The sequence below is a fragment of the Podarcis bocagei genome, assembly GCF_964188305.1.
Source record: "Podarcis bocagei genome assembly, chromosome: 12".
In the NCBI taxonomy this organism is placed as follows: Eukaryota; Metazoa; Chordata; class Lepidosauria; order Squamata; family Lacertidae; genus Podarcis; species Podarcis bocagei.
Genome location: NC_138137.1, coordinates 40,625,707 through 40,652,222, shown reverse-complemented (window position 1 = coordinate 40,652,222; position 26,516 = coordinate 40,625,707). Strand labels below are relative to the sequence as shown.

The window sequence follows — 26,516 nt, the reverse complement described above, 5'->3', positions numbered from 1 at the left end:
GGCTCGGTGTGGGTGGGAGGCGGGGGGAAGCGAAGTCTCTGTTGCGAGAGCGAGGCGAGGAGAAGGAGGAGGAATCCCACAATACCAGGCGGGCTGGCTGGCGAGCTTGCGGAGCTCCCGCTGTCTCTTTAATGCAAGAGGAAGCGATGCGGAGGGGTGGAAAATGGCAGAGCTGCAGATGTTACTAGAGGAGGAAATCCCTTCTGGCAAGCGGGCTTTGCTCGAGAGCTACCAGAACCTCACCAGGGTCGCCGACTACTGCGAGAACAACTACATCCAGGTAGGTAGGAGGGAAGGCAGCGCCGGCGGGGAGACCTCGCTTGCCTTTCCGGGGGGGGGGCGGCGGAGGGGGAAGCCAGTCGCCTCCCTTCGCCTTCACGGCAGGGGGAGGGGGGGGAGGACCTCCCCTAGACACACACACACACACTCACTCGCCCTCTTGCGCACACACACACACAGGAAGTGGGCAAGGGCTGTTGCGAAGGGGAGAGAAGCACCCAGCCCAGACACTGGGCAAGCCTCTCCGGGCACGTTGTAGCGCCCAGCCCAGGCTGCGAGACATGGTGTCGCCCTCTTCTTCCCCCCACCCCGACCCTCCCCCAGTCCAATCCCTCGGCGTTTCCCTTTAAACTTTTGAACCAAACGAGGGCTTCCTTTCCACCCACCCACCCAGCTCCACCTCGGGGCTGTGTTTCCCTTGAAGCGCCTGGGGTGGGGTGGGGTGGGGGTTTAATGGACGGTGGCTATTCCGTCTGCTCCGATCTGAGGGTGTGTCTGTAAGGGTATCTTCTTCTACAGCCCTCCCTGTGTTTCTGTGAACGTCTGGAGGCAGAAGTGGCTGGCTGGGTGGGGGGATAAATGGTTCATGGGTTTAGTAAGAGCCCTGCCTGTTTACCTTCAGACTGCTTCCCCTCATCTTCTCTGCCTCTCTCCATTAGTTTCCCTTTGGGGTTCTGATCATATCTCAATTTGTATGTGTTTGTGTGCAGTTTAAAAGCCATTGAGAAAACTGGAAGTAGAAAGAGAGAGTATATTACATCAGACTTCTCTCAGGGTTATTTTTCTGAGGGGTGGGAGCGGCGTGGTGTGAGGGATATGCCTCCCCCCCCCACTTCAAATATGTCGAAATGAATACAGCGAAATGACTTTTGAAGTGAGACTTGTTTGGCTTGTTTACTGTAGTAATGTGAAATCCTGAATTTGTGAAAGAAGGGAAGGGGGTGGGGTGGGGCGGGGAAAAACCACCCCAATCTCACGCTTGTGTATGCATGTGCACGCCGCGCACACTTATAAATTACTTAATGTAATTTAATAATGCAAGCGAATTCTCTGTGGATGCTGTTTATTTAATATTTGGTGTGTAATTCATACCAAGTCCAAATGAATTGTGTTCCTGGCATGGTGCTAGATTGTTGAAACGATAAGTTCTGAGAGAAGGGAGCTGCAGTTATGCAGCCAGGAAAAGTAAAGCATTATTTTTTTAAAAGGATATGCTGGTTCTCCTCAAAATGGGCTGACCTGCTTATTTCATATAATTAATACATTCTGGAGTGAAATATTTAGGCTCCATGAAAGGTAACCTGTGTCTAAGGCCTCCATCTGCACTACTTTAAACAGCCATGGTTTCTCCCAGACAATTTTGGGAACTGTCATTAAGGCTGCTGAGAGTTGTTAGGAGGACCCTTCTTCCCCTCCCAGAACTGCAGTTTCCAATGTTCCCCAGGGAAAGGGATTGACTATTAAACTACACTGAGAAATGTAACACTGTGAGGGGAATGGGGGTCTCCTAACAATTCTCAGCACCCTTAACAAAATACAGGTCTCATGATTCTTTGCAGGAAGCCATGCCTGTTTAAAGTGGCTTGTTACTGCTTTTAAATACATAGTGCTGATGGGGCCTTTACGTTACTCAGGAAAGAATCTTATTTGTTACTCTTTTTTCCAGTCTATCTACTAGCCTTGTGTATGTGTGGGTGGTTCAAATGCATTTCTACCCTTCTAAATGATCTTTGTAACTTCTAAAGGCCTTAAACAGCACAATCCGTTGTGTGTGTCTACTTGGGAGTCTGCCCCACTAAGTTGAATGGCAGTCCTACGCTAGGTGCTCATAGGTTTGCAGCCACTGTCCCCACTGATTATTTACACACATTTCTGTGGGGGTAATATTTAGGAAAAGGCTACAGCAACTTCACTATTTTTTAAAACTAGATAAAAGTACTGTGGAACCTGTTGCATGCTGCATATGTTTGCCTGGCTACAATCTAGGCTTCACACTGCTTCCTCCCAAGTACCTTTCCTTAGGCTTGCCTCCAGCATTAACTACCCTTCCTAACTTCTGCATGCAAAGTTATGTAGTGATAAGTATATACAGTGGTACCTCTGGATGCGTCATTTTGACTGTCTGCGCATGCGCGAGCGGCGAAACACAGAAGTAACGCACTCCGTTCCTTCCTGGTCGCTGCAGCGTGCAACCTTAAAATACTTATCCCGAAGCTACTTCAACCCTAGGTATGACTGTACAGTAGATTTCTCTCCCTCTCATACCCATTTTTTATTATTATGGCAATCACTGAATTCGGGAGTGGTTTGGTATCACTATCTGAATGTTCTCCACGTTGCCTTTACTTGGAATATTTATCTGCATCCAAGTAACATTTTTCATTGAAACGTTGAGGCCCAAATTAGTTGTGACTATGGCAGATCTATGCGCTTAAACACTTACTACCTTCCCCATTCGCACAGAATGAAGGGTGTTGGGGATTCATGTTTGAGCAGCAAATGGAGTACGTGGATGAGTGCAGAACCTATGCCTGCCTGCATCATCACAGTTTGTCCTCCTGTGGTGTTTTTCTCCTCAGCTGAACTCTAGCAGCAATGTGTGCTTGGCTAGAAGAAAAGTGTCTGTAGAGACAGGCTGTGGGGTAGGCTGGGAGGAGGAATTTGCTTTGAATGGATTTATAAACACAATTGACAGTTCTGACCCGATCAAGCTTTGGACCACCTCTTTGCAACAAGTACCCACTCATACCCAAGCTGCTTGTGCATTGTCAGTTTTCTAAAAAGCCTAAGTATATATAAAATTATATACAGAAGCATGTATATAATATGTGGTGTTTTTATGCAGCTGGATTTAACAGTGTACTTTAGGAAGCCTGGAGTGCATAAAATATTAAATGTATGATATTTTAAAGCACAAAATAAAAACCCCCACTCTTCTTACTGATCAAGGAGTGGGATGAGAGTTGGAAAAGAAACAGTGTGCAGATAAGCTCAATATTAAGATTTTTGGAAAATTTCTTTTCTACCTGTGGGAAATAAGCAGGAAGTCATCCTTTAACTGTGCACTGTTTTTCTGAAAAAGGAATCCACCATTCTAGATTTTGGGGTCAGATCTATGCTTAAACACATCAATCTGCTGTCATCAGTAGTTGAGAAAATCAAATGTGAGTTTATTAATTAAGTGCTCTTTCTCCCTTAATGTGACCAAACTTTCTGCTTCTCCCACATCACCACCTGGTGTCAAGTGAGGATAGGCAGCAAAGTATTTTCTGCTTCCCACTGAGTCTTCAATATTTTGTTCTTTAGCAAAACATGGACTTGCCATGTTTTAGAGACTGTACACTATGTGATATATTCTAAAAGGAAGTTCTGACTCCCAAGTGGCTTCAGATGTTACTCATCAGGGCTGCCGGCTTTGTGTTTGTGTTCGCCCACCCCCAAAAATAAAAAAATCAGCTTGTGGCACTTGTTGGTAACATCTAAAGGGGAACTTCTGTAGGAAACTCTGCATCTGACACACTACAAGGATCAAGTGACTGAGCCTGTAGTGGGAATGCCCCGGATCACTTCTGCTGTGACTTCACTGGGTTCTAAGTAAAATCCTATTTCTTGGCCTCTTCTATCCCCCTCCCAAACCCTCCACCCCCGGTAATGTGGGGATAATATTAACCTACCTTCCATGTCTGTTGTAAAGACATGGAAGACTTATGAAAAGTGCTATTAGTGGGGAAATGCGTTTTGAATATAATTCCTGTTGTTCTGTCCCGTGCAGTTGTGGTAGGAGGGGCTATAGTCTTAGTCAATTTATTTATATACCGCATTTCCCACAAATATATTATTTATTTGGATATCTAATTGGCTCTAGTGCATATCGTGCCAAGGTCTTGGCAATGCACCAACGCTAATTGGGCCCTTCACTCATGATTCAAATTGCGCTCAAAGCAGTTTGCATAAAAAGGGAAAACAAAACTTAGAGTAGGTCACCTTGCCTCAGATAGTTAAGCATTAGTTCCAAGCAAGAAAGATGCTAGACTCTCTGGTCAAGCTACACAGTGACATACAGATGCATAGCTGGTGTTCCATTCTGCAGCTAACAGGCTTTTTGCAATGATGCTCTGAATCTTCTTTAACTAAGCATGACTCTCCTGAGGAAGAGCTCACAATGCATTGGGACTCTTGGGATAGCTATTGCTTTGCACCATTTGTCGCCCCCCCCCCCTTTCTGTTGCTTCTATAAATCCTCGGGAGACCACAATTCTTGCATTAGGTTTCATAACTTCTAACGAATCCATCAACTAAAAGCTTGGGGAGCACTTATTTCATGCTGCTGATGTGCCTGCCATATGACCTTAGCATGGATCCCTCTCAGGATTGCTTGGAATTTGCTGCACATTTTTTTCCACTTTAGTTTAACTTGGATCTAATTTAGGATGTGTGGGAATTCTAGAGGGGCACGGCTGTGTCAGCAATAGGCCTTGAGGGCAAGCCATCCTTGCAAATGTACCCACATTTGTAATATTATATGAACCTTCATAGTGGTTTCCCCCATAATTCCCCATAAAAGCTGTCTTCTTCGTTTACCAAGCAAGATGTAGCCTGAATATGATTTGGCATGTTGTTCCTGTTTAGACCACACTGGCGTTTACATATGAAGTGCTTGAGGAGAACAGGTTTTACGTCTTGGCACTGCCAGCAGCTAAAAGTTTGACCTGCCTTTCCACAACTGTAAGAGTTAAGCAGTTTCCTCGCCCCTCCCTCCACCTCCTGCTTCAGAGTTTTCTTGCTCCACCCAAAGAAAGCTGCTGATACAAATGCTTGAAAAAGGCGAGGTTGCTTTTGGTTTTACTCATGGGAAATATGACAAATACTGTGGTGTTGTAACTGCAGCACATGTTTTGACCTGTTGGTTGGTGTTTGTGTATGTGTTTGTGTGTCATTCCTGTTGTGGCAAACCTGTCCAGCACTGTGTTTTTTTCAAATAGCTTGTAAGTACGTTTACCCCAGTGTGGATAAGTCCCTCCCCCCCAAAAAAATATAACTAGCATTCGCTCATATAAGCTCACATAACCTGCTTTTAAAACAGAGCTGCATGTCAACAGCTGGGGGTGAATGAGGGGTGAAAAGGTATTTCCCCATGCTAAGGTGTAGAAGGAAGAACTCGTGGGTTGTTTTTTTTAGGTTAATACCTAATTTTTCTGCTTTTATGTGGATTTAGCCCAATTCAGTATAAAGTGATAAACAAGTTGATAATACTGATTTGATTTTTAGTGTAAGACAGAGTTATACCAGCAGTTGTACAAAGCCATCTGCTCTGCAGTTGGACTAGTGTAGAGATTACTTTTCTAGGGGATTGAATTTGCTAGTAGTGTCAATGTCTATGGTCTTGCTGCCCCAGGATTAGAGAATGTAACACACAGGGCAATGTAGGGCTATGTGTGTGTGTGTGCCTGTGTGCATACAAGCTGGGGGCTGGGAAAGAAATCTCTGCAGTTGGTGTTTGCATCGGATTCAAACTGAGTTTCCAGTGCTTGTTGAATTGCACGTTCTTGTCCCAACTTCCTTCCCTGTGGAAAGCAAGTCGTAGCAGCTCAATATGCATGACTAAAAAAAAGGAGGCATGAGGGAGATGCATAGTTAAAGAATACAGTGGTGCCTCGGGTTACATATGCTTCAGGTTACATACGCTTCAGGTTACAGACTCCGCTAACCCAGAAATAGTGCTTCAGGTTAAGAACTTTGCTTCAGGATGAGAACAGAAATCGTGCTCCGGTGGCGCAGCAGCAGCAGGAGGCCCCATTAGCTAAAGTGGTGCTTCAGGTTAAGAACAGTTTCAGGTTAAGAACAGACCTCCAGAACGAATTAAGTACTTAACCTGAGGTACCACTGTAGATGTGTTTGCTTAATTTTTTTGAAAAATGCTTTGCTCCCACTTCACTTTAAAAAACCACACCCAGTATACCTACAAGAACGAAAGCAACAACCATAACATGTGCTTTAGTGGTTAGACTGTTTGGGTTTGTATCGGGGAGGTCCACAGATGAATCCTTGCACGTCAGTGAAGTTCACTGGGCGATCCTAGTTCTACGTCTTGGCTTAATCTACCAAAAGAATTCCCACGTATGAAAGCTTTAAGCAGGGATGAGGTGCCTGTGGGCCTCCATCAACCTTAGCAAGCATGACCAGCGGTCAGGGATGTTCAGAGTTGTATCCTCAACAACATCTGGAGAGCTGTAATTTCCTTTCCCTGCCTTAGAGCTCTCAAAATCACGGCGTGCCTTTAAGAGAAAGAAAGCGTGGAGTGCATCCTATAGAAAGGGACTGGCTTGTCTTCTGTCGCCACCTCCATACTGCTGAGCGGATACGGAACAGGTTTTGTCTCTCAACTGTCTCTTGATCAGAGCACATGTGGATCTTCTGGCGACGCCTAACCTTGAAAGAGCCATTTGACACCTTGCTTTTCTGTGTGTGTGCATGTGCTTGGACAAGTGTGGCTTAAACCAGGCTGCCAGTTCTCATTCTGAAAGTCTAAATTTAATCACTGTAAAAGACAAAGGGCTACTACGTCCAAATCTTCTGGATTTGAATCCTATTTCTGTCTTCCTTTGCCTCCCTCCGACTGCCAAAGCTGTAGCTGCCAATATTGTATTGTACTGGAAAGTAAGCTTCTGGCTACCATGTGCAGTGACGCAAGCAGCAGCAGCCAAACAGAATTCTAGATAGTAGCCTCCCCTAGCCCTCTGGGTCAGATAAGCCTTCTAGGTAATCAGCACTTTATCTGAGAGAAATGAAAAGGGGACGATGGTGGAAGAGACTTGAAAGGAGCCAGTGAGGTTCAAAGAATCTCCAGCATGGAGGAAATTAAAAGTGTGTGTCAGCTGCTGGATGCAGAGAAGGCATGAGGAACTGAATATAAATAAAAGGAAGCTAATGCAAATACTGCGGGGATTTTAGGATTTGACTAATGGGGGGAAGATTGCACAGCTGAATTATTGCAAATCTGTCTTTAAAATTTCCAAATCTTGTTTTGTAGGCTTCACTGCTGTGAAAAAAGAGAGAGAGATAAAAACATGTCTAGATGAAATGGAGTGAGGTAATTTATTTTATAACCAGGCTGCTTTAGAATAGAGAACCTTAGCTGCTACTTCTCTGATGGACATAGATGGAGAGAAGTGGGTGTCTTGATCAGTTTTTCTACACTGCCCAGCCTGATACAGGAATATAGGAAACTGCCTTATATTCAGTCAGACCATTTGACCATCTTACTCAATATCATCCATGCTGACTTGCAGTGGCTCTCCAGGGTTTCAGACAAGTAGATCACCCAGCCCTTCATGGAAATGCTGGGGAATGAATTTGTGACCTTCTTTATGCTCCTTTTTGCTTGTGATATATATATCCTGTTGTATGGATTATTACCATATTGGCCTGAATATAAGCATCACTTTCCCCAAAAATTCCCACTGTGAAAAGTTAAAGTGCAGCAGCTTATATTCATGACCTTATAGTATGCAGCCAGGAGCTCGGGGCAGACAGCTGATTTTGTGGAGTGCTCTGGGTGGAAGCTGGACCCGTGTAAGTATGTGTAGCACTCAGTGGATTTTCTGTATAATAAGGTGGTGCTTGTGTGTCATTATGTAGCTGCAAAATAGTGTCCAGAAACTGAGCCGCTTGTGTGGACTTGTTCTAGGCTCAAGGTTGATGGTAGATGATATTCCATCTGTGAGCAGAAGTCCTTAGGGGAATTCCTGTCTCTTAAAATACAAGTCACAATTCATCATTTTGGTCCTTGATTTTTTTAGACGTGGCTAAACAGCATAGCCATTTAATTATATTAATTAGATATTGGTGGCGAATTACAATTCTATGAAGATGACTTGGTTTGCATAGCAGTTTTCAGTTGAGTATTGTCTCACCTGGCTGCAGGAGATTGGGTAATATGTTGGATCCTCCTGCAACAAGTCTCATTAAGAGCTAATTAATATAAGTATAAGTAAAGACTTAAGGAAGCACTTGCCATTTCTTTCTCTCTCTCTCTCTCTCTCTCTCTCTCTCTCTCTCTCTCATGCTGGGCAGATGCATTATTTGCTTCAGTGTTTGCAGTTTGCCTAAGGAAAATCTACTAATTAGATCAAATGTAAACTTAGGGTCATATTCAATTCTAGTTTCAGTCGGGTTAGAATAATGTGACACTTGTAAACAGATCAACCTCAGTACATGAATGACTGCTGTTATTGGTAATACTACTTTAAAACTTGTGAATCCCTGACTCGTATGGGATGTGTATGTTCATGAATGGGGTATAGGTTTATCCAGTCCACTGTATAAATAATGAACATTAGAATTTGGGGGATGGGGCAACAACTTCCAGCCTTTTCCTCACATTTTATGAGGGTCTACAGTACTATCCTCTTACAGCTGGCTCCACTCTGACTTTTGTCATGCTTTTAAAAGAAGCATGTATGGCTAGACCATCTTGGCGGGTATCACTGAATAAATATTCTGTTTGCAGTGACCATGGATGAAGGTTTGAAAGGCGGGGTAAAAATGTTTTAAACAAATCAGGTGTGGGACGTGCCTGGTCTGGCTGTGCAAGTTCCTCACACGGAACTCACTTGCGCAGCAATTCTTTGCAGAACTCCCTGCCTGTGTACCATGGGTGGGGAGTTGAAGGCAAGCCTGCTGAACATTAGTGCTGCAAAGCACAGCACAGGGCTCTTTGCAAGCCCTGCATGGTGCTTGAAAGTCATTGCTGTCCCCTTATGAAGTCATATGATTGAGAAAAAGGTGGTTCCATCTACCTGTCAAATTTGGCCTGCAGGGATAGGCGGCTATAAAGATGTAACCCGCCAGGTCTAAAAGGCTTCCCATCAACTGCTGGTATAGGAGGAGTAGGTCCCTAAGCTATTTGGCACCTGAACCATCATCAAGGCCTTTAAAAGTCATCATTCTAGGCACTTTGAACTGTGCCTAGAAGCAAATTTGTTCTCTGTATAGCCCTTGCAGAACAGGTATTATGTAATCCGATAAGGGAGTGACTGCCAGCATCCTTGCTTCTACCTGTACTGTTGCTTTAAAAACATCGGTGGTGGCTTGGGATCAGGCCAAGACCAATCTAGCCTAACACTCGGTGGTCTAAGGGAATCTGGTTATTGCCCATAGACTATCTTCTGCTGACCCATGATATACGAGATGTAGAGAATATGTAAGTTATGTTAGCGTAGAAGTCTTGGCTTTTTTGGTACGCATTCTTGTAGGTAACTCTCTTTACTAATTTCCCCTGACAGCATTAAAAACGCTTCACTTTTGAATCCAACACATTAATTTCATGGGGGGGGGGAGCCCTTTCGTAGGTCAGGTCTCCTTGGACTGTGTGCAGCAGTATGGAAGGGACTGTAGTGCACTAGTGAGCAAGAGACTTCAAAAGATACTAAAATTTTAATCTAAGCCTACATTCAGTAGATTTCCTTCCTAACAACAAATCAACGTTTGTGTTTAGTATGGCTCGAGATCTTTCCTCCTTCGGTATCAATGACTGTTTTATCGCTAGTTTGAAAGAGAGCAGTTCATTAAGGGTACATCTGTGACAGTTCATTTTCAAATGAGCTGTCTGTGAAAAATGAGTGCAGTCGGCATCTCATCCCTTATCCTATCATAGATGATCCCTGGTTTGAAACACACACACAAATTCCTTCCAGTAGCACCTTAGAGACCAACTAAGCTTGTTATTGGTATGAGCTTTCATGTGCATGCACACTTCTTCTGGTTTTTTTGGCCAGGGGATGGGGGGCTGCGTTGTCTCCCCTTCACCCAAAAAATGACTTGCCTTCCTCCTGTGATATTGGAGTTGTTTTTTCCTTTTAAGTTAGATCCAGTTCTCTCTGCATGGAGAAAGGTGTTATTTTCTTACGGGTCCCCATTGCTGACTGGCAACCTAGGGAGGGGTGAAGGAAAGCCATGCCAAGCTGATTAGGTTTGGCCAAAGCATTACTCAGAGTCTAACTTTGAAGGCATCACTGGGCATCTGCACTGGCTATCTGTGCTCTAGTGACAGCAATGTGATAACCTTGTTGGTCTCTTCCCTTGATCATAATCCACAATGGCTGGGGCTGATTGGAGGACTACAGGTTCCCTGTTCCTATTCTGCATGCTTGACTCCTGTACCTACCATGGCGAGGAAGGGCTCCATAGTTGTGTTTGCATTCCAAACTTTAAAAACTCTCATGACAGATGAACTCCCAAGGTCTGTTTATAGTTTAGTGGCAGTTAGAAAACTTGATGTGTTCTGAAGTTGGTGCAAGCTCTGCAAACAATCCTCTAGCTAATTCACAAAGTGATGCACCATCTTCCATTATTCCTAGGCACTTCCTCATGTTTTATGGTCTTAAATTATTCACATCCTTTAAATAAAATCTCCCAAAGTTTATTCCATCTAGAGTTTCAGCAGAGGTTAAAGAGTTGGTGATAAAAATGTGTGCGTAAGCGTGCCACAAAGGAGTGTGGGTTGTTGCAAATGAGTGAGGGTTGCAAAGGGAGCCCTGCCATGAGGCAAGGTGAGGTGGCCATCTTGAATGAGAGACTTGGGTGCTGTGAAGACTGGCAGGCTGGGGTCACCTGTGGGTCACAATCCATCAGGACATTATCCTATGCAAGCCCCATTTGAAAGGAATAAAAACACTGGAAAAACATAATGGTGCTCTTGCCCAAGTCCTGGAAACATATGGAAATCCTCTAATGTTGGGAACCTTTGAACTATAACTCCTAGCAGCCCTAACAAGTGTGGCCAAGGATGATGGGTAGTTCAGCAATATTTGGAGGGCCAAAGTTTCCCCACACCTGCTATAAAGTATGGGCTATTTCTTCATCCAGCCCATTGTGTCTACTTTGACTGGCATTGGCTCCGCAAGGTATCAGGCAGTCTTTCCCATCACTCACTACCTGACCTGGACACCCCACCAACTGAGCCTCGGACCTTCTCTGTGCTAGGCATGTACTTTGCCACTAATCTGTAGTCCCTTCCTTATAATCTCATTTCAAATAATGATAATAAAGGCTTATGTATTTAATCAAAGAATTATTTATCCAACTCTTCAACCCAACAAGGCTCCTGTAGCAGCTTACAGACCAGGGAAAAAAGAAGACCAGTCCCTGTACACTGTAGAATGTCATGACACAAAAGGAAAATGGGTTGAAGAGGAGGAGGGTGGAGGAAAAAGCAAACAAGGGGATGAGTTTTTAGTTATAAATTCTAATAATCAGCTTGGTTGGAGGGGTTCAAGGAGAGGAAAAGTTGCTGTTTTCTCAGCTGTGGGATGGTCCTGTATATCTTCCCTCCTCTGTGGCTGCCTGATATAATGGCTGTTGCCAGGCAACAGTTGATGGAGGGGGAGCAGAGCTGATGATGGTCTTGCATCCCTTCTCTCCCCTTCTTCTGTGACAGCCTAATGTAATGGCTTGCATAAGGCAGCTTCCTGATGGTAGATGTTAATTGCTATGGGAGAAGTTCATTTGGCTTTTTTTATCACCCCCCATCAAAGTGTCTTGTTCCTCCCTTGTCTGGAGCATAAGATCCTTTTCAAGAATTCTGGTACTGTTCCCATACTCAGGCTGTGTTGCTGCCTCCTGAAGAAGATGGCATTCCTTCTGATTCCTAGTGTGCTAAGAACCACTGTTCTGATGGCTTTCTTCTGGGAGGCCCTGGCAATAGAGCAGTGTTTCCCAACCACTGTTCCGCGGCACACTAGTGTGCCGCGAGATGTTGCCTGGTGTGCCGCGGGAAAAATTAAAAAATTCGAAAGATTTTTTTTTTAAAGTCAAATTTTCGATTGGGGCGCCGTCACTAGATGACCCCTGGGGTTCCCTCCCTCCCTCCCTCCCGCTCTGCGCCTCCCTCCTCCTCCTCCTCCTCCTCCGGGGAGGCCCTTCCTGGCTCTCGGCCAAGGCTTGGCGGCTGCCACTCACTCACTCGCTCGCCCACCCGTCCCTCCATCCCTGCACCCGGCCTCTCCCCCTCCGTCCCCGGCGCGGGGGCTGCCGGGATCCGTAGTCCCCTCGCCCTTGGGCTCCGCGCCCGCGGGGGGTGCGCGAACTACGTTTCCCAGCGTGGCCTGGCGGGCCGGTCGTTTTGTTTGAAGCGCTCTTCTCCCGGCCATGGAATGAGCGCGGCGGTGGCGGCCGGGCAGGCAGGGGCTCTTCCGCACAGACCCCGCGCAGCCTGCCTGCGCCCCCGCGGAGATCGGGCGGCAGGATGGAGCCCGGGGATCCCCGCGGAGGCGGAGCGGTGGCGGCGGAGGCTGCCCCCCAGGTAGGGCTGCGTCGGGGGTTTTTTATTTTTGCAATGCTGCATCCGCGCCGGAGGGGACGCATCAGACCGCGGGGAGACCCCTTGGCGGGCGTGCAAGGCAAAGCATGCGTGCAGGCGTTGCATGGAGTGCAGTGCAATGCAATGGCAACGCGGCGCCCTGCATGCATGCATGCAACTTCCACCGGCGCTCCGGACTTGGCAGGTGAGGGGGGTCCCCAGTGGGCGGCAGAGAGAGCCGGGAGGGCGAAGGGGAGCCGGGGGGAGCAGCGCTGCTCCCCGAGCCGAGCCCGGGGGGAAACTTCAGCGTCGTTGCGCCGGGTGTTGGAAGCGGAGGCTGGCGGGGGCCCCTCACCTGCAAAACCTGGTCGCCTCTCATATATTTCGTGCATTGCATTCATCGCCCGCTTTCTCCTCCAAGGAGCTCCCGGGGGCGCGTGTGGTTCTCCCCGTGTTATCCTCGCAACAACAGCCCTGCGAGGTGGGTCAGGCGAGTGGCCCAAGGGAGCACCCAGGGATTGTCCTGGCCAGGTGGGGTGATTTGAACCCTGCTCTCTGCCCGGTCTTCGTCCTCATTTAGCCCCCACATGTGCATGACTGTGCATGACTGAGGTTTTCCCCCCTCGTCTTGGCTATGGTGTGAGTCTGTGCTGTTAATTAATGGGGTTCTGCCTTCGGAGAAGATGAGCCAGCCCTCAAGGAGGTGATTATGTAATTTGCTAGCAATTCATGTCCCTCCCGGCGTGACGCTGCGCGCTGACGTCACGGGGCTGTAATGGTGGTGTGCCTCGAGATTTTTTTCATGAAACAAGTGTGCCTTTGCCCAAAAATGGTTGGGAAACACTGCAATAGAGGATTTTGTCTTGACAGCATGGAATGATGGGTTTAGAGTAAGGACTAAGATGTTTTCCTTATTTCCACTTAGTCTACTTCGTTTCAAAGTAGTGGTGGGCGATGTGGTGTCCTCCAGGTGATGTTGGACTACACCTGTCATCATCCTTGACAATCGGCCAAGGATAAGAATTAGGGCTGATGGGAACTGTAGTCGAGCGATATCAGGAGGGCACCATATTGGTTTATCCCTGTTTTAAAGTAAGGACCATACAGAAGTATGAAATTATTATGGGGAGACTGAAGTGACTGGGTTTGACCTAGAGCAAATTACAGTGGGATCTCGGTACTCGGACGGCTTGGCTCCCAAACAAATCAGCTCCTGAATGCTGCAAACCCGGAAGTGAGTGTTCTGGTTTGCGAATGTTTTTCGGAAGCCAAACGTCCGATTGAATGCAGAAAGCTCCTGCAGCCAATCAGAAGCCACGCCTTGGTTTTCAAATGGTTTGGGGAGTCGAAAGGACTCCCAGAACGGATTAAGTTTGAGAACCAAGGTACCACTGTAGTTGCATTTTGGTCCCACACAAATCAGTGGGTTGAATGGGAACTTAGTCATGCTTAGGAAAGGACCCTTTGAACTCAATGAGGTTTAGTCATCATCATTATTTATTAAATTTGATAGTTGCTTTATTTTACCCAAGAGCATTTTACCCACAGCAGTTTACAGCCAAACAAACAAACAAACAAACAAACAAACAAACATCACAAGTCTAAATTATAATGCTGTCCTGTTTATGTTTATCTGAAAGAAAGTCCTCATTGAACACAGTGGGACTTCTGAGTAAATGTGGAGGATTGCACACTATAAGTTTAGATCCAACCCAATTGGAGCTTAAGGTAGTCGTTACTATTCACAATGGGACTTTCTTGGAAAGCACGTGTTCAGAAAGTCACAGTGCAAACTGATGCATTTTTACTCCCATTGTATGTATTTATTTTCTGCACTACACTTATCCCACTCCCCCCCCAAAGAGGTAGAGTATGTTGTACCCCTCTCCCTGTTTTATCATCACAATAACCCTGTGAAGAAGGGTAGTGTGAGAACAGAGCATGACCCAAAGTCATCAAGTGAGCTCACTAAGTGAGTGGAAATTTGAACCCTGCTCTCCCAGATCCCAGCTCAGCACTCAAACCACTACACCACACTGGTTTAATTGAGCTTACTTCCAAGTAAGTGTGCCTCTGGGTGAAGCTGGAAGATACGAAATTTAAAGTTGAAGATCCTATGTGATGTTGCTAAGCCAAGGTGTGCTGGTTCCTGAAGGGCAAACAGGCATAGTAGTCGAAGTAGAAAGTGTCCTTATTTTTGCCAGTCATCTAGTGAGGCCTGCCAATGTTTCTTTGTAATCACTTGTACTATAATTAATTTCCAGATGAGTAAAGGGTAAGGTTGATGATTAAGTGTGAGTCATTGAGGTTGGGAAGGGAACCAAACTTTTGATTCCTACTCCTCTTCCAAATGCCTCATATTTGGAAATGAATGTACTATCATTCCTGTTTTGAGTGATCACACTAGAAAAACAAGCTTTGTACTAAATCAGTCATGCTGTAGCCATCTTGGCCATTTTATATTTCCCGATTGAACCTTGTACATATTCTCACAGAAATTCTCCACTCCGACTTTTTGACATTTGCCATGTTACTAAGCATAATTTGTTCGCCTTCGTACTTGTGATGCACTATTCAGTATACAGATAGGTGCTCCTTAAGGATTTAATTTTTCATGGAACAGGACCTTTTGGTGGTCAGGGAAGGGCATTCATACTTTTTTCCAGGTTGAACAACAAACATTAGGGCTTATGACTGTGTGAATGAATAATATGGAAATAAATGTTCACTGTTGCCTTAATGTAATTTCTCGGTGCTATTAACAGTTTTACGGAATTTCTTATCGTGAACTAGAGATGTGAATTTGTTACTATGCTGCACGTGTGCTCTCCCTTTCTTTAAAAAAAGGCTAGCCCTGCAATAACTAAGAATCCCAAGTGCACTGTTTCTTTTAAAAATATAAATAACGGCTAACCATAGTATACGTGTGGTGTGCCACCAGTGTTTACTAGGTACAAAAAAAAGGGAACTACAAAACTCAGTCTCAAATGATCAACCAAAATGCAGTCCTCAAGAGCCCAGCCTGCCTGGGCCCTGAGACCATAATCTGAGCCCTTTCATTGTGTGCCACCACAAGGGAGGTCCGGAGGGTGGCAGTATGGGAATGGGTCTTTTCTGTAGTAGCCCCCTGTGTATAGAAATTTCCCCTCAGGGAGGCCTGCCTGGCACCAACCTTGCCATCATTTTGGATCCAGGCAAATACATTTGCCTTTCCCCAAGAATTTGCGAAGCACAAATGATATGATATTGTGCTGTTTTAATCTGTTTTTTTAATCTGTTTATATGAGTTTGTCGTGGATTTTTTTCTTTCTTGGTGATGAGTTGATTCCAGACTTCTTTTAATGGGAGGCAATATATACATGTAATAAACGCTACCTAATCACTGGTGGGTGTTAGGCTGCAATGCTCGTATGCTCTGCAGCCTGTTATTAGTAACTTCATCAGTGCAAGCGCATGCTAGAACACAAATTAAAACTTACAAAGTAACCTTTAAAAGTGTCGAAATATCGCCTCGTCCCCCTTGTAAGTCTTCCAGGACAGCAGAACTTTTGAAGCTGGAATCCAGTTTAGCCTTTTCTGTTCAAAGAGGCACCTCCCCAGATAGGTTTCCAGCTGCTCCTCTGTTTTGTCTACAGAGCAAAGCAAGCATAAACAGTAGTAAAACTTATTTTCATTGGAAGTGCAACAAGAAAGGATGGGTTTGTCAGGAACGCTCTCGCTGAGTATAGAAGCAGTAATATTGGCATCACACAACATGGGCAGATGTTCTGAGTGAGGGAGTGGACTGCAACTTTCAAGACAGTTATTTACAATAGAAAATGCACCCGCATGTTGCATGATGCTGTTTGCTGCTTGTTTCCTAAACTTGCTTACAGTGGTACCTCGGGTTAAGAACTTAATTCGTTCTGGAGGTCCATTCTTAACCTGAAACTGTTCTTAACCTGAAGCACCACTTTAGCTAATGGGGATTCCTGCTGCCACCGCACGATTTCTGTTCTTATCCTGAAGCAAAGTTATTAACCCCAGGTACTATTTCTGGGTTAGCGGAGTCTGTAACCTGAAGCGTCTGTAACCTGAAGCATCTGTAACCCGAGGTACCACTGTATTTTGCACATTCAATAGAAAATGTTCCGAGGTAGCCACAGGTGATAAAGATAGATCTGATAGCGCTTCCAGACTGCGCACCTGATCCTTTGTGCCAGGTGGCTCGCCTGTAGCCCTGTTGAACTTCAACTCCCTACCAGGTCCCCATTCATTGTGACAGGTGTTGGGGGTGATAGTGGATGATAGGGTTACAGCCTCTGCAACATCTGGAGGTCTCTCCTGCTCTAGGGAGCATCTCTCCCTGGAGGTCTCCTGCTCTAGGGAGAATGCAGGTATCACCAGGACTGGTTGAAGCACCCACCAGCACATCTCTGCCTCCTCAGGATTGAGTTTCAATTTATTGCCCTCACCTAGTCCATTACTGTTCCTTAATACCTGACTGGCCCTTGGCTGGAACTAGTAGCATATCCCTCTCATTGGAGAGCTTTCAGTCCAGTCTTGTCAAATGCAATCATTTGGAAAAGGTAAGTTGGTGTTATCTGCTGGTTTAAGGACCCAGCTGCTATGCCTTTAAATGTCTTGGTCCTATGATTGCCTTGGGGATACCCCCCATCCCAGTCTAGTTTTGGAAGGTCCTATAGTAGTTGTGCTGGCTGTCCGGGAGGGCAAGACTCCTTGCCGGGGCTCAGATTGATAGCTCAGTTGGTGGAGCATGTGACTCTTAATCTCAGGGTCGTGGGTTTGAGCCCCATGTTGGGCAAAAGTTCTACAATTCTATGATTATGTGTCAACCTGGTGCCTGGCTTTCACTGCCCCTATTTGTTAACTGCAATACCATTTTTTAAAAAACACATACACAGGAGTCAAATGGAAAATCTAAACCTCTTCTGCTCCTTTTGCCTTGTATATTGGCACAAATGCAAAACTAAATGGAAGACTTAATAGGATTCTCTGGGAATCCTGCCCCCTCCTGCCCCCCCAGTACCCTTGGAGAGCAGTTGCTGTTTACAGCTATCGGTATGAAAGCAACTGTTTTGCCTGCTTTTAGAAATCTATGCCTCTTGAGCAAATCAACACTTTCTAGGATAAAACAAATTGTGTGTTTAACACTCACGGCAGGAAAAACACAGACACCTGTCTATTGGGACTCCTGATTAACTTTTGCATTGTGCTGGGAGTGAGGATGTTGTGTAGTCTCGCTCGCTAGTAAGTCAGGCTCCATGCATCCACATTTTGCTTTTGGGTCTGTAAGTCCCACCTTCCTTTGCAGGCTGAGGGTTATGCAGAGCCTGGAGCAAACAGAAGACTGTTTGTTGAACTTCAGTGATGGGGGCGAGCAAGTGGGGTGTGATGTACATTTTAAGGAAGGAGTGCAGCAGCAATGCTAATTGAGAACAAAATCCTGTGTCTCACGGGGGTCATTAAGCGACGGCAAAAGGCTGCAGCAGAGTTGCGACTTTGGGAGTGGTGGTGGAGATGATGTGAAAGGGAAACCTCCATAGACACTTAATGGAATGGGCAAGATTGTAGGAAGAAGGTTACAGAGACTGGGCACGGCCACATGGAACTGGGTGGAATGACGGAGTGAATGCCATGGGCCAAGCAGTTAAAATGACAAATTTCTGATGGTAAAAAGTGATGGGGAGGAAGGATAACATCAGCAACAATGAAGGATGTACCTGCAATTCCACCTAGACCTCATAACTGCATCCCTGTTTTTCTGCTTTATTTGTGATTGAGTGCCAAAACAGTTCTAAAAGTTCTGGACAGAGATTTAACCCCTTGCCCGTATCCGCGACAGTGTTTTAGTGACTATTAAAGATTCACATCTTCACCCACACATTGCTGGGGGAGGGGGTTAATAAAAAAATAATACCCAGCTTCTGGTGATGGATTTTTAAGAACTTGTTTTGCTACCATGGTTTATTGTTACTGTTGTAATTTGGTGGGGTTTTTTAAATAAAAAAATTAATGTTATTTTAACTTTGGATTTCAATGCACTTTTTCTGCTGTTTTCTTGTATATCGCCCTGATGGAATTTTCTTTAAAAGGGGAAGAGTGATATATAAATGTTTTTAATAAATGATGGGGGGAAACAAACCATCCCTGCTCCCACAGGCTTTCACTCTTAGTAAACAGGAATGAACAGGCAGGAGGAAAGATTATATTCCAAACACGCAGGGATTGATTGTTAAAAACTGATCCGATAGTGATCAGTTGGAGTGGCCACAGAGGAGACACGTTTTGGAGGGTAGTAGCCAGGGACGTGGGTGGCGCTGTGGGTTAAACCACAGAGCCTAGGGCTTGCCGATCAGAAGGTCAGCGGTTCGAATCCCCGCGATGGGGTGAGCTCCCGTTGCTTGGTCCCTGCTCTTGCCAACCTAGCAGTTCAAAAGCACATCAAAGTGCAAGTAGATAAATAGGTACCGCTCCGGCAGGAAGGTAAACGGTGTTTCTGTGCGCTGCTCTGGTTCGCCAGAAGTGGCTTAGTCATGCTGGCCACATGACCTGGAAGCTGTACACTGGCTCCCTCAGCCAATAAAGCGAGATGAGCGCCGCAACCCCATGACTGGACCTAATGGTCAGGGGTCCCTTTACCTTTACCTAGCCAAATGGCATTTGGACTCAGAAGAGGTTTCTGCTCTCCGTCCTCTTCCTCATAAATTCATTTTAGAAATGCAGAAGAAAGATTGATACCCCGAACTCTGGTGTTAGAAAGCTTCAGTGGTTTCAAAATATGTTAGCTGTCTTACCAGTGCTTGGCACAATGCAGGGTGCTGGTTTTGAGCCAGAATGCCCCAAAAGTTCAGGGACTGGCGTAAGGACTTCCTGTTGCCATATGATGTGATCATACCCAATGGATAGGATGTTCTGTGCTCTCTCTCTCTCTCTCTCTCTCTCTCTCTCTCTCTCTCTCTCTCTCTCGTGTGTGTGTGTGTGTGTGCGCTACCTCACCAGAACTCTCTCTCTTCAAAAACCTGCCAGTCATCAACATTTAGTATTTAGGCACCAGGTTAATTTCCCCACTTCTTCCACCTGCCCAAGCATTTCCAGTTTTAACTGTAGATTTGTGGTTGCCAGATTAATGTGGTCCTTTCTGGGGATTTTTGTGGTCAGATCACAGGATAAAAGTCTGACTTAAGTGGGAGGCAGGCATGGATAGCCCTGCGTAGCCATGGAAAACCTAGAGATATTTTGCAAAGATGAACAGAGGAAATAAAGCAGCTGAAAGAACTAAAATGGGAGGGAGGATGAAGGAAATGAATTATTTAATACTCTTGTATCTTATTAAATTATTACAAGAATTGAACCATATAGCCAATAATGACACATAGGCAGTAAATCTAATGGAAAGGCAAGTGCAACATCATCTTCATGACAAGGGAATAATTTTTGAGAACCGTAAGGTTCAAATTTCATAAATTACTGCTATAGGCAATCCTCACTACTTCATTGATAGAAACAAAGTAGAGGCGGAATGTTATTTAGGGGGACACCATTTATTTCTGCCAAGTGGTTATTTGTGACTGGAAATTTGTATCTGCTTGGTGCTTATGTACTGGGTTGGGACTTAATCTGAAGTTTTTCTGCCTCTCCACTGAATTGAGAGCTTTTAATTTTAATTTAGATGCCCCTATTGTACACAAAGGGACACAGGTGGCGCTGTGGGTTAAACCACAGAGCCTAGGGCTTGCCGATCAGAAGGTCAGCGGTTCGAATCCCCGCGACGGGGTGAGCTCCCGTTGCTCGGTCCCTGCTCCTGCCAACCTAGCAGTTCAAAAGCACGTCAAAGTGTTATAACTTTAAATTCTTGCTTAGAAAGAGAAAGCCATTTTATCATAATTACAGCTTGAAAGCACTTAATTTCAGTCCAAAGTTATAACAATTTAAGATGTTGGAGAGAAAATAAGGTGTTTTTTCCTCTTTTTTGTTTCTTTTTAAGCTGTAATGCTTTGAGATAAGGATTTGCTGTATAAACAATATGAACTGGATATACAAGAAGGGGAGGTATGAGGAGGTGGGGAAATAAGTTATGAGAAAATAAGTTGTGAAATTTATGTGTTTTTAATATTTTAATGTTTGTTTTTTCTTTTTGTTTGTAAAAAATTGGAAACTCTAATAAATATTTTTTTAAAAACACCACAAAAGCACGTCAAAGTGCAAGTAGATAAATAGGTACCGCTCCGGCGGGAAGGTAAACGGTGTTTCCGTGCACTGCTCTGGTTCGCCAGAAGCGGCTTAGTCATGCTAGCCACATGACCCGGAAGCTGTACGCCGGCTCCCTCAGCCAGTAAAGCGAGATGAGCTCCACAACCCCAGAGTCGGTCACGACTGGACCTAATGGTCAGGGGTCCCTTTACCCTTTACCTTTATTGTACACAAAAGTGACCATGATGATCAGTGGGGAGCAGAATGTGTTCGTTTTTCTTCTTGCCACACCATGTAAGGTTGGCTGGAATTTAAAGATAGCTGCCCTCAGTGCTTAAGGCTCATCTTAGAGAAACTAAGTTGTTCTTTTGGTCTATCGAACACTGTTCTGGTTTAGATGAACATGCCATTCGGTGATGATGATCGAATGAGCGTAGGTCTTGTTCTGACACTTATGCCATCAAAGGCCCTGTTCTGATAGAAGCTGATAAATGAATGATGACCTGCCATGTGCTTAGTGTCACTGCGAGGCTCTGTAATCTCTTAACAGTGGCTCAGCTGTGCCAGCAGGCTACGGAAGTGCATGGCAGCCTTAAGGACAACTTAGTCAGCATGTCTACTCTGCCCACCCCCAACCTCTGTCTGTTGTAGCTGTCTCTTCTTAATTGAGCTCTGTGTAATGCTGTGGTCTTTGCAACTGTCATTAAATGGAATAGATCACAGGTAAGGGAACCTTGCGGGGGCCAGACGTGACTTTCCAGACCAGACTTCTCTATCTGGCCCTTTCCCCCAACTCAGGCTACACCTGCTCTGTGTCATGTTAAGCTTGCCTCTTTCTTGCCTGATGAAGTATGTGTTTGTAGAAAGCGCAGACTTTTGCACGGCTGGAATGTAGACTCCTGTACAAAGGCAGGAGCCACATCTATTGCTCTGCTCACTTTTGCTTCTGGTCCCATTCACTTTTTGCTCTTCATCCCTGGCCCCCCAAAAGGTTGCACACTAAGGGAAGGTGGCCCTCAAGCTGAAAAGGGTACCCACCCCCAGGGTAGAGAGAGTGCTTAGTTAAATTGGGCCAAGTGCTTGTAGACTCCCTCCAGAATACTATTATATGTGATGGATTGAGTGGCTGAGGCAACCCAGTCAGATGGGCAGGGTACAAGTAATAAATTATTGTTGTTACTATTTTTATTTATTATAACCATTGCTATTATTTGTGGGCATATGCACATGTGAAGGAAGCTGCTCTCAAGACACTGCAGTTGTGGTAATTAGTGTGTGGGTAGTGTTAACTAGTTACAAAATCAAAAGGCTTTGCCTTTAGCGCAGAGAACATAAAATATTTATTATTGTGTAATTAAAATTACAGAAACAGGAGACTCAAGAGCAGAATATAAACCACTCATAGAATATTGCTTTCAATAGGTTTAGAAATTGGTGTATTAACAGATAAGGGCCATATTTCCCTATTTTTGGAAACTTACAGTATTACAAGAGCTACTACTCTTTGAACATCTTGTTTAATAGGAGTTTTATGACCCAGGGTTTTGAAAAGTGAACTTTATTTTGTAGTCTTTAATTTAGCCAGATGTGTGTTCTCTAAATAATATATATTGTTACTCAGGTCAGCTCTGCTAGGCTTAAAATTTTGTTTGTCTTCCATTATCAGCCAAGAATAACATGCGTAAAGATGGCGGAACAAAGCTAAGCTCATGCTGTTGCTAGTTTTTGTGATGGCTACTTGGGTACTCTTTTGGGGGAGGGAGTACGTTGCACCGTGGTTAACTAGAAGTTGAATAATCTTAAATCAAGTTTTTATTAATCCCGTGTCATCAGGGTTCAAAATTAGTAGGGCACCAGGTGTATTTTGCGCCTAAAGATTCTCCATTTACAAGCACCTCAAAAAGTCTGGGTGCCATTTTTTGTGCCTGGCCGACCCTCAAGGATTACTGAAATGTATGTGCTTTGAAGCCTTGAAGTAGATGTTAAGGATAGACAATATGTTAAGGAGTTTAACAATAAAGAGCAGGGTGTTTGGAAAACTGAAGTATGGTGCCAATATTTTTATTGTAAACACCATGCTAAACATGCATTAACAATTTCTGCTTAAAATGTGATATTAACAATGTGCTACTTATGTGAATTGGATATTAATTCATACTTATCAATATAATAAATAAAAAGTGTTGTTGACCACCCCCGTCCCGTGGCGACTAGACATTCTGTTTCGGCACCCACAACCCAGGACCCAGAAGTCATTTGGCTCCTGGCTCTTCTACCCCAGTTTCTAACACTGTGTGTCGTTTCTGCAACTCCACAATCAAGCCCCAGAACTTATGAGAATCTTAATACTTTTATAGATGCAAAGTGCCATATAAACAATACATAAATAATAGCAATTGCTATGGAATACTCAATTGTCCATTTTTTTCACAAGAATTAGGGCTTTGTCATACTAACATGATAAAGACTACATTTAGTGGAAATGGACCATTACTGGTTATTCCATAGTAATTGGCATGGTTATTTTTTTATTTGTATGGCACATTGCAATTTAATTGACATTTTATACGTTCTGTTTGTATTTTGTGTGTTTTGTTACATTTCTCTGCGATTCTGCTGGTAAACCGGATTGACACTCTAGATAAACTCTGATCCTGGAGACAATCTTGTGTTATGGATGGCGGCCTGCAAGCAAAGTAAACATTAAGCTGTTTTAATTTCAAGCCCCATTAGTAACAGACAACAATGGTAACAGGAAAAAAAATAATCAATAATATCTAGACAGTCTATAGGGAAACCGTTTTGTAAATAGTCTCTGAGAAATCGCAGATGGAGAATTAAAAGTAGATGCATACATAATTAGCAGCGTATAATCCAACCTTGAGTCTCCCAATTACTGCAGGCTTATTATAAACATACCTGTTACTGCTCAAAAGGCTTCTTTTAATAACTCTAGATCTTCTTCCCAGACCTAATTGTAAACATGGTAAGTCTGTCTCTCGCTTTCCAGTCCACTGAGACTGCTCTTGATGGCTTGTGTGTCGTCTGATGCTAGATAGTTGTGCTGAACAAATCTGTCTATAAACTGGCTGAACACAGAAGCAAGTAATTGCTTGGTGATTTGGCAATGATGGTGAATGACCATGTTGACATATTCCTGTAATAAGTGTCCTTGGTGCGCATCAGATAGTCCAACTTACCTTAGTTTGAACCCCAGTGTATATATATATATTTCCAATTGGATAAACCACTTTCAAATGACTGAAATGTTTACCACTAGATGTGAAAATTATTCTTGTAGATCACTGCCTACAAGAATAATCTTCACATATAGTGGTAAACATTTCTGTCATTTGGAGGTGGTTTTAAAAGCCTGAAGTGATTGCTCTGCTTTATCCAATTGGAAAAATATCCTTATATTTCTTTCTTGAGTCAGTCTTTGTTTCCACAGTCCTCACTTTCATTTTCTAATGTGGGTTCTCCAATTTTTTAGTAGTTTCTGCTATTCAGTAAGGAAATTCATGCAGTTCTTCATTCTGAAAGAAGTAGCAATATTAAAATGCTACAGATCCCCAATGCTGTGTAACCATGGTGTTTTTTTCTCCTTAACCACAGTTAGGCATAAGGTTAAGCATTGGTTTCACATGTTACTGCATGTGTTCTGGGATGTCAACAACATTTAAGGCACCATACTATGGTTTCTACCTAACCATGGTCTAGTATTATGACACCAGCAGGCCTTATTTTATTTGGGAATAATTTCTTATTGGGAACTTTTCATGTTGGTGACACACTTTTTAGATACGCATCATTTCATAACACAGTAATTCAGTTTTGCTAGCAAACCGGAGGTTAAACTAACTCCTTTTCAGCCCTGAGAGGAGCACAGGGAGCGTTCACAAAACTCACCTACACACTGTAGCTGACACACTGACCTGTCACGACACACAGTTTGGAAAGCTCTGCTATAAGCAATGCTCTTATCTGGTGACAGTATTTATCAGGATGGAGTACTGGCTAGGCCCACGCCAACCTATTAGCAACCATTTTGTGCTGGCACCCACAACACTTCACATGAAGAGCACCAGCACCTTATTTTTTTTACCAGAAAAAGCGTTGCCTTTTCATGTCTTTGAAATCCATACAGTATTACTCCCATTCCCCCCCCCCACTAAATGTATGCTGCTGGGCCTTTGTGTAACTGAAAGAGTGGTTTTTTATGGCTAATAGCTTTCCTTCCATCCATACCAGTATGATCCTTTGTAAGACAGAAAGGAGAGTATGTATAGTTCGTTGTCCCAATCTTAAGGGCCCACTAAATTAACAGAGCAGTCTCTCAACTCAGTTACACTTTCAAAATCCCCTGCCATTTTCTTTGCTCTGAATTTCCATGGACACAGAAATGGCACAGGTTGCCCCTGCCAAACTTAATTATTTGAATAACTGTGTGACTAAGATAGTTGTTTCTCTTCACTCCCCCCCCCCGGACTTTGTTTATCTTTTTGATATATTATATTTATAAGTTTTTAGCCTTGGTTACTGAAAATCTCTCTCTATATCTTTGGAATATAAAAGCTTACACTTCAGACTTCCATCGTTGCTTTCACTGGAGACTGCATGTGCGTTGATATTTTTTCTTGCTTGCTAGATTTTTATTAGTCGGCTCTACCAGTAGTTAGTTGCGGGGGGGGGGGGGGATATGTTGAATTTTAGATTGAGTCCCAACATTTTAGTCAGTACGTTTTTGGGCAAAAAAAAGCTGTATGTAACCTAACCTTGTAGCTTCCCAGAGCCTTGGGCAATTTATGGCTTCTTATAGTCTGTTGCAGAAGAAACTCCCCACCCCCTGCAGACATGATATATTAAGAAGGGTGCATTAAAAATCACATAAAGGTGCTTCTTGGCTTGTTTAGTAGACCTGGAATATGGCCAAGCAACTGTGATATTTCTCCACCCACATGCAGCTCTGTTCCTGGGCAGGCTTTCCTGGACTGACTTATGTTTTGAATATTTTTGAAAACTGCACTGATGATGGGCTTAACAGGACTTTGAGCAAGGTACCCCCTGGAGGTCCCCCTTGCTGCCTAGCCATTTCCCCTCTTGTAACACACTGCCCACCCCATTTCACCTGTTATTGTTCTGCCTTCTGCTCCCCACTGAGCACCCCATTGTAGCTGCTCCACTCTCTCCCCACATAGGCTTGCCAAGCGTTGGGAAGAGGTCCTCTCCCCCCCCAAAAAAAAACACCTTCCCATAAGTTGGCTGGGCTTTGGTGTGCCTCTGGCATTGTTTCAAGGCCTCTGGGCAATGGATTTCTGCCCTGAAGCCCAAACCTAACCATCCATCTAGGCTCAATTTCCTTGGCTTCTCATTTGATGATGGTTCCATAGCCATGCTGCTGTAGGCCCCTCGAGCCAGTTCGGCTATACCTACTTTAATCCGCAAGACGTCTGTTAGGAGGTTTCTTTCTGGGTTTTTTACCAATTGACCGCTATGTACTCGGTGGTTAATAGCAGGAGGTTTCCAACTTTCTTGGGGGTTCACGTTTGCAAATGGGAGAAACTGTTGCAGGCACCATGTGTACACCAGGTGTATTGGCTGCAATAGATTGTCTACACTACAACTCTCAGCACCCTTAACAAACAGAATTGTTTGGAGGAAGCCATGTGTGGCGATCACACAGGGTCCCCGGGGGTTTCACCGTCTATTGATCCCTGTGCCACCACTTTATTTCTTGCTGCCACCA

The 26,516-nt window shown here is 44.4% G+C and overlaps 1 protein-coding gene across 10 annotated transcripts in view; it reads left to right on the top strand.

Annotated features, from left to right (window-relative positions):
- Nucleotides 1-26,516, top strand: part of ABI1 (abl interactor 1) — a 102,960-nt gene continuing 76,444 nt past the window's right edge. For 2 of the 10 annotated variants that reach the window (XM_081163234.1, XM_081163230.1), the window contains exon 1: nucleotides 1-280. In XM_081163234.1, the coding sequence (XP_081019360.1) occupies nucleotides 164-280 (117 nt within the window). In that variant the 5' untranslated portion in view covers nucleotides 1-163. The remainder of the gene's footprint in view (nucleotides 281-26,516) is intronic. The other 8 variants (XM_081163232.1, XM_081163237.1, XM_081163239.1 and 5 more) reach the window with 5 other exon arrangements.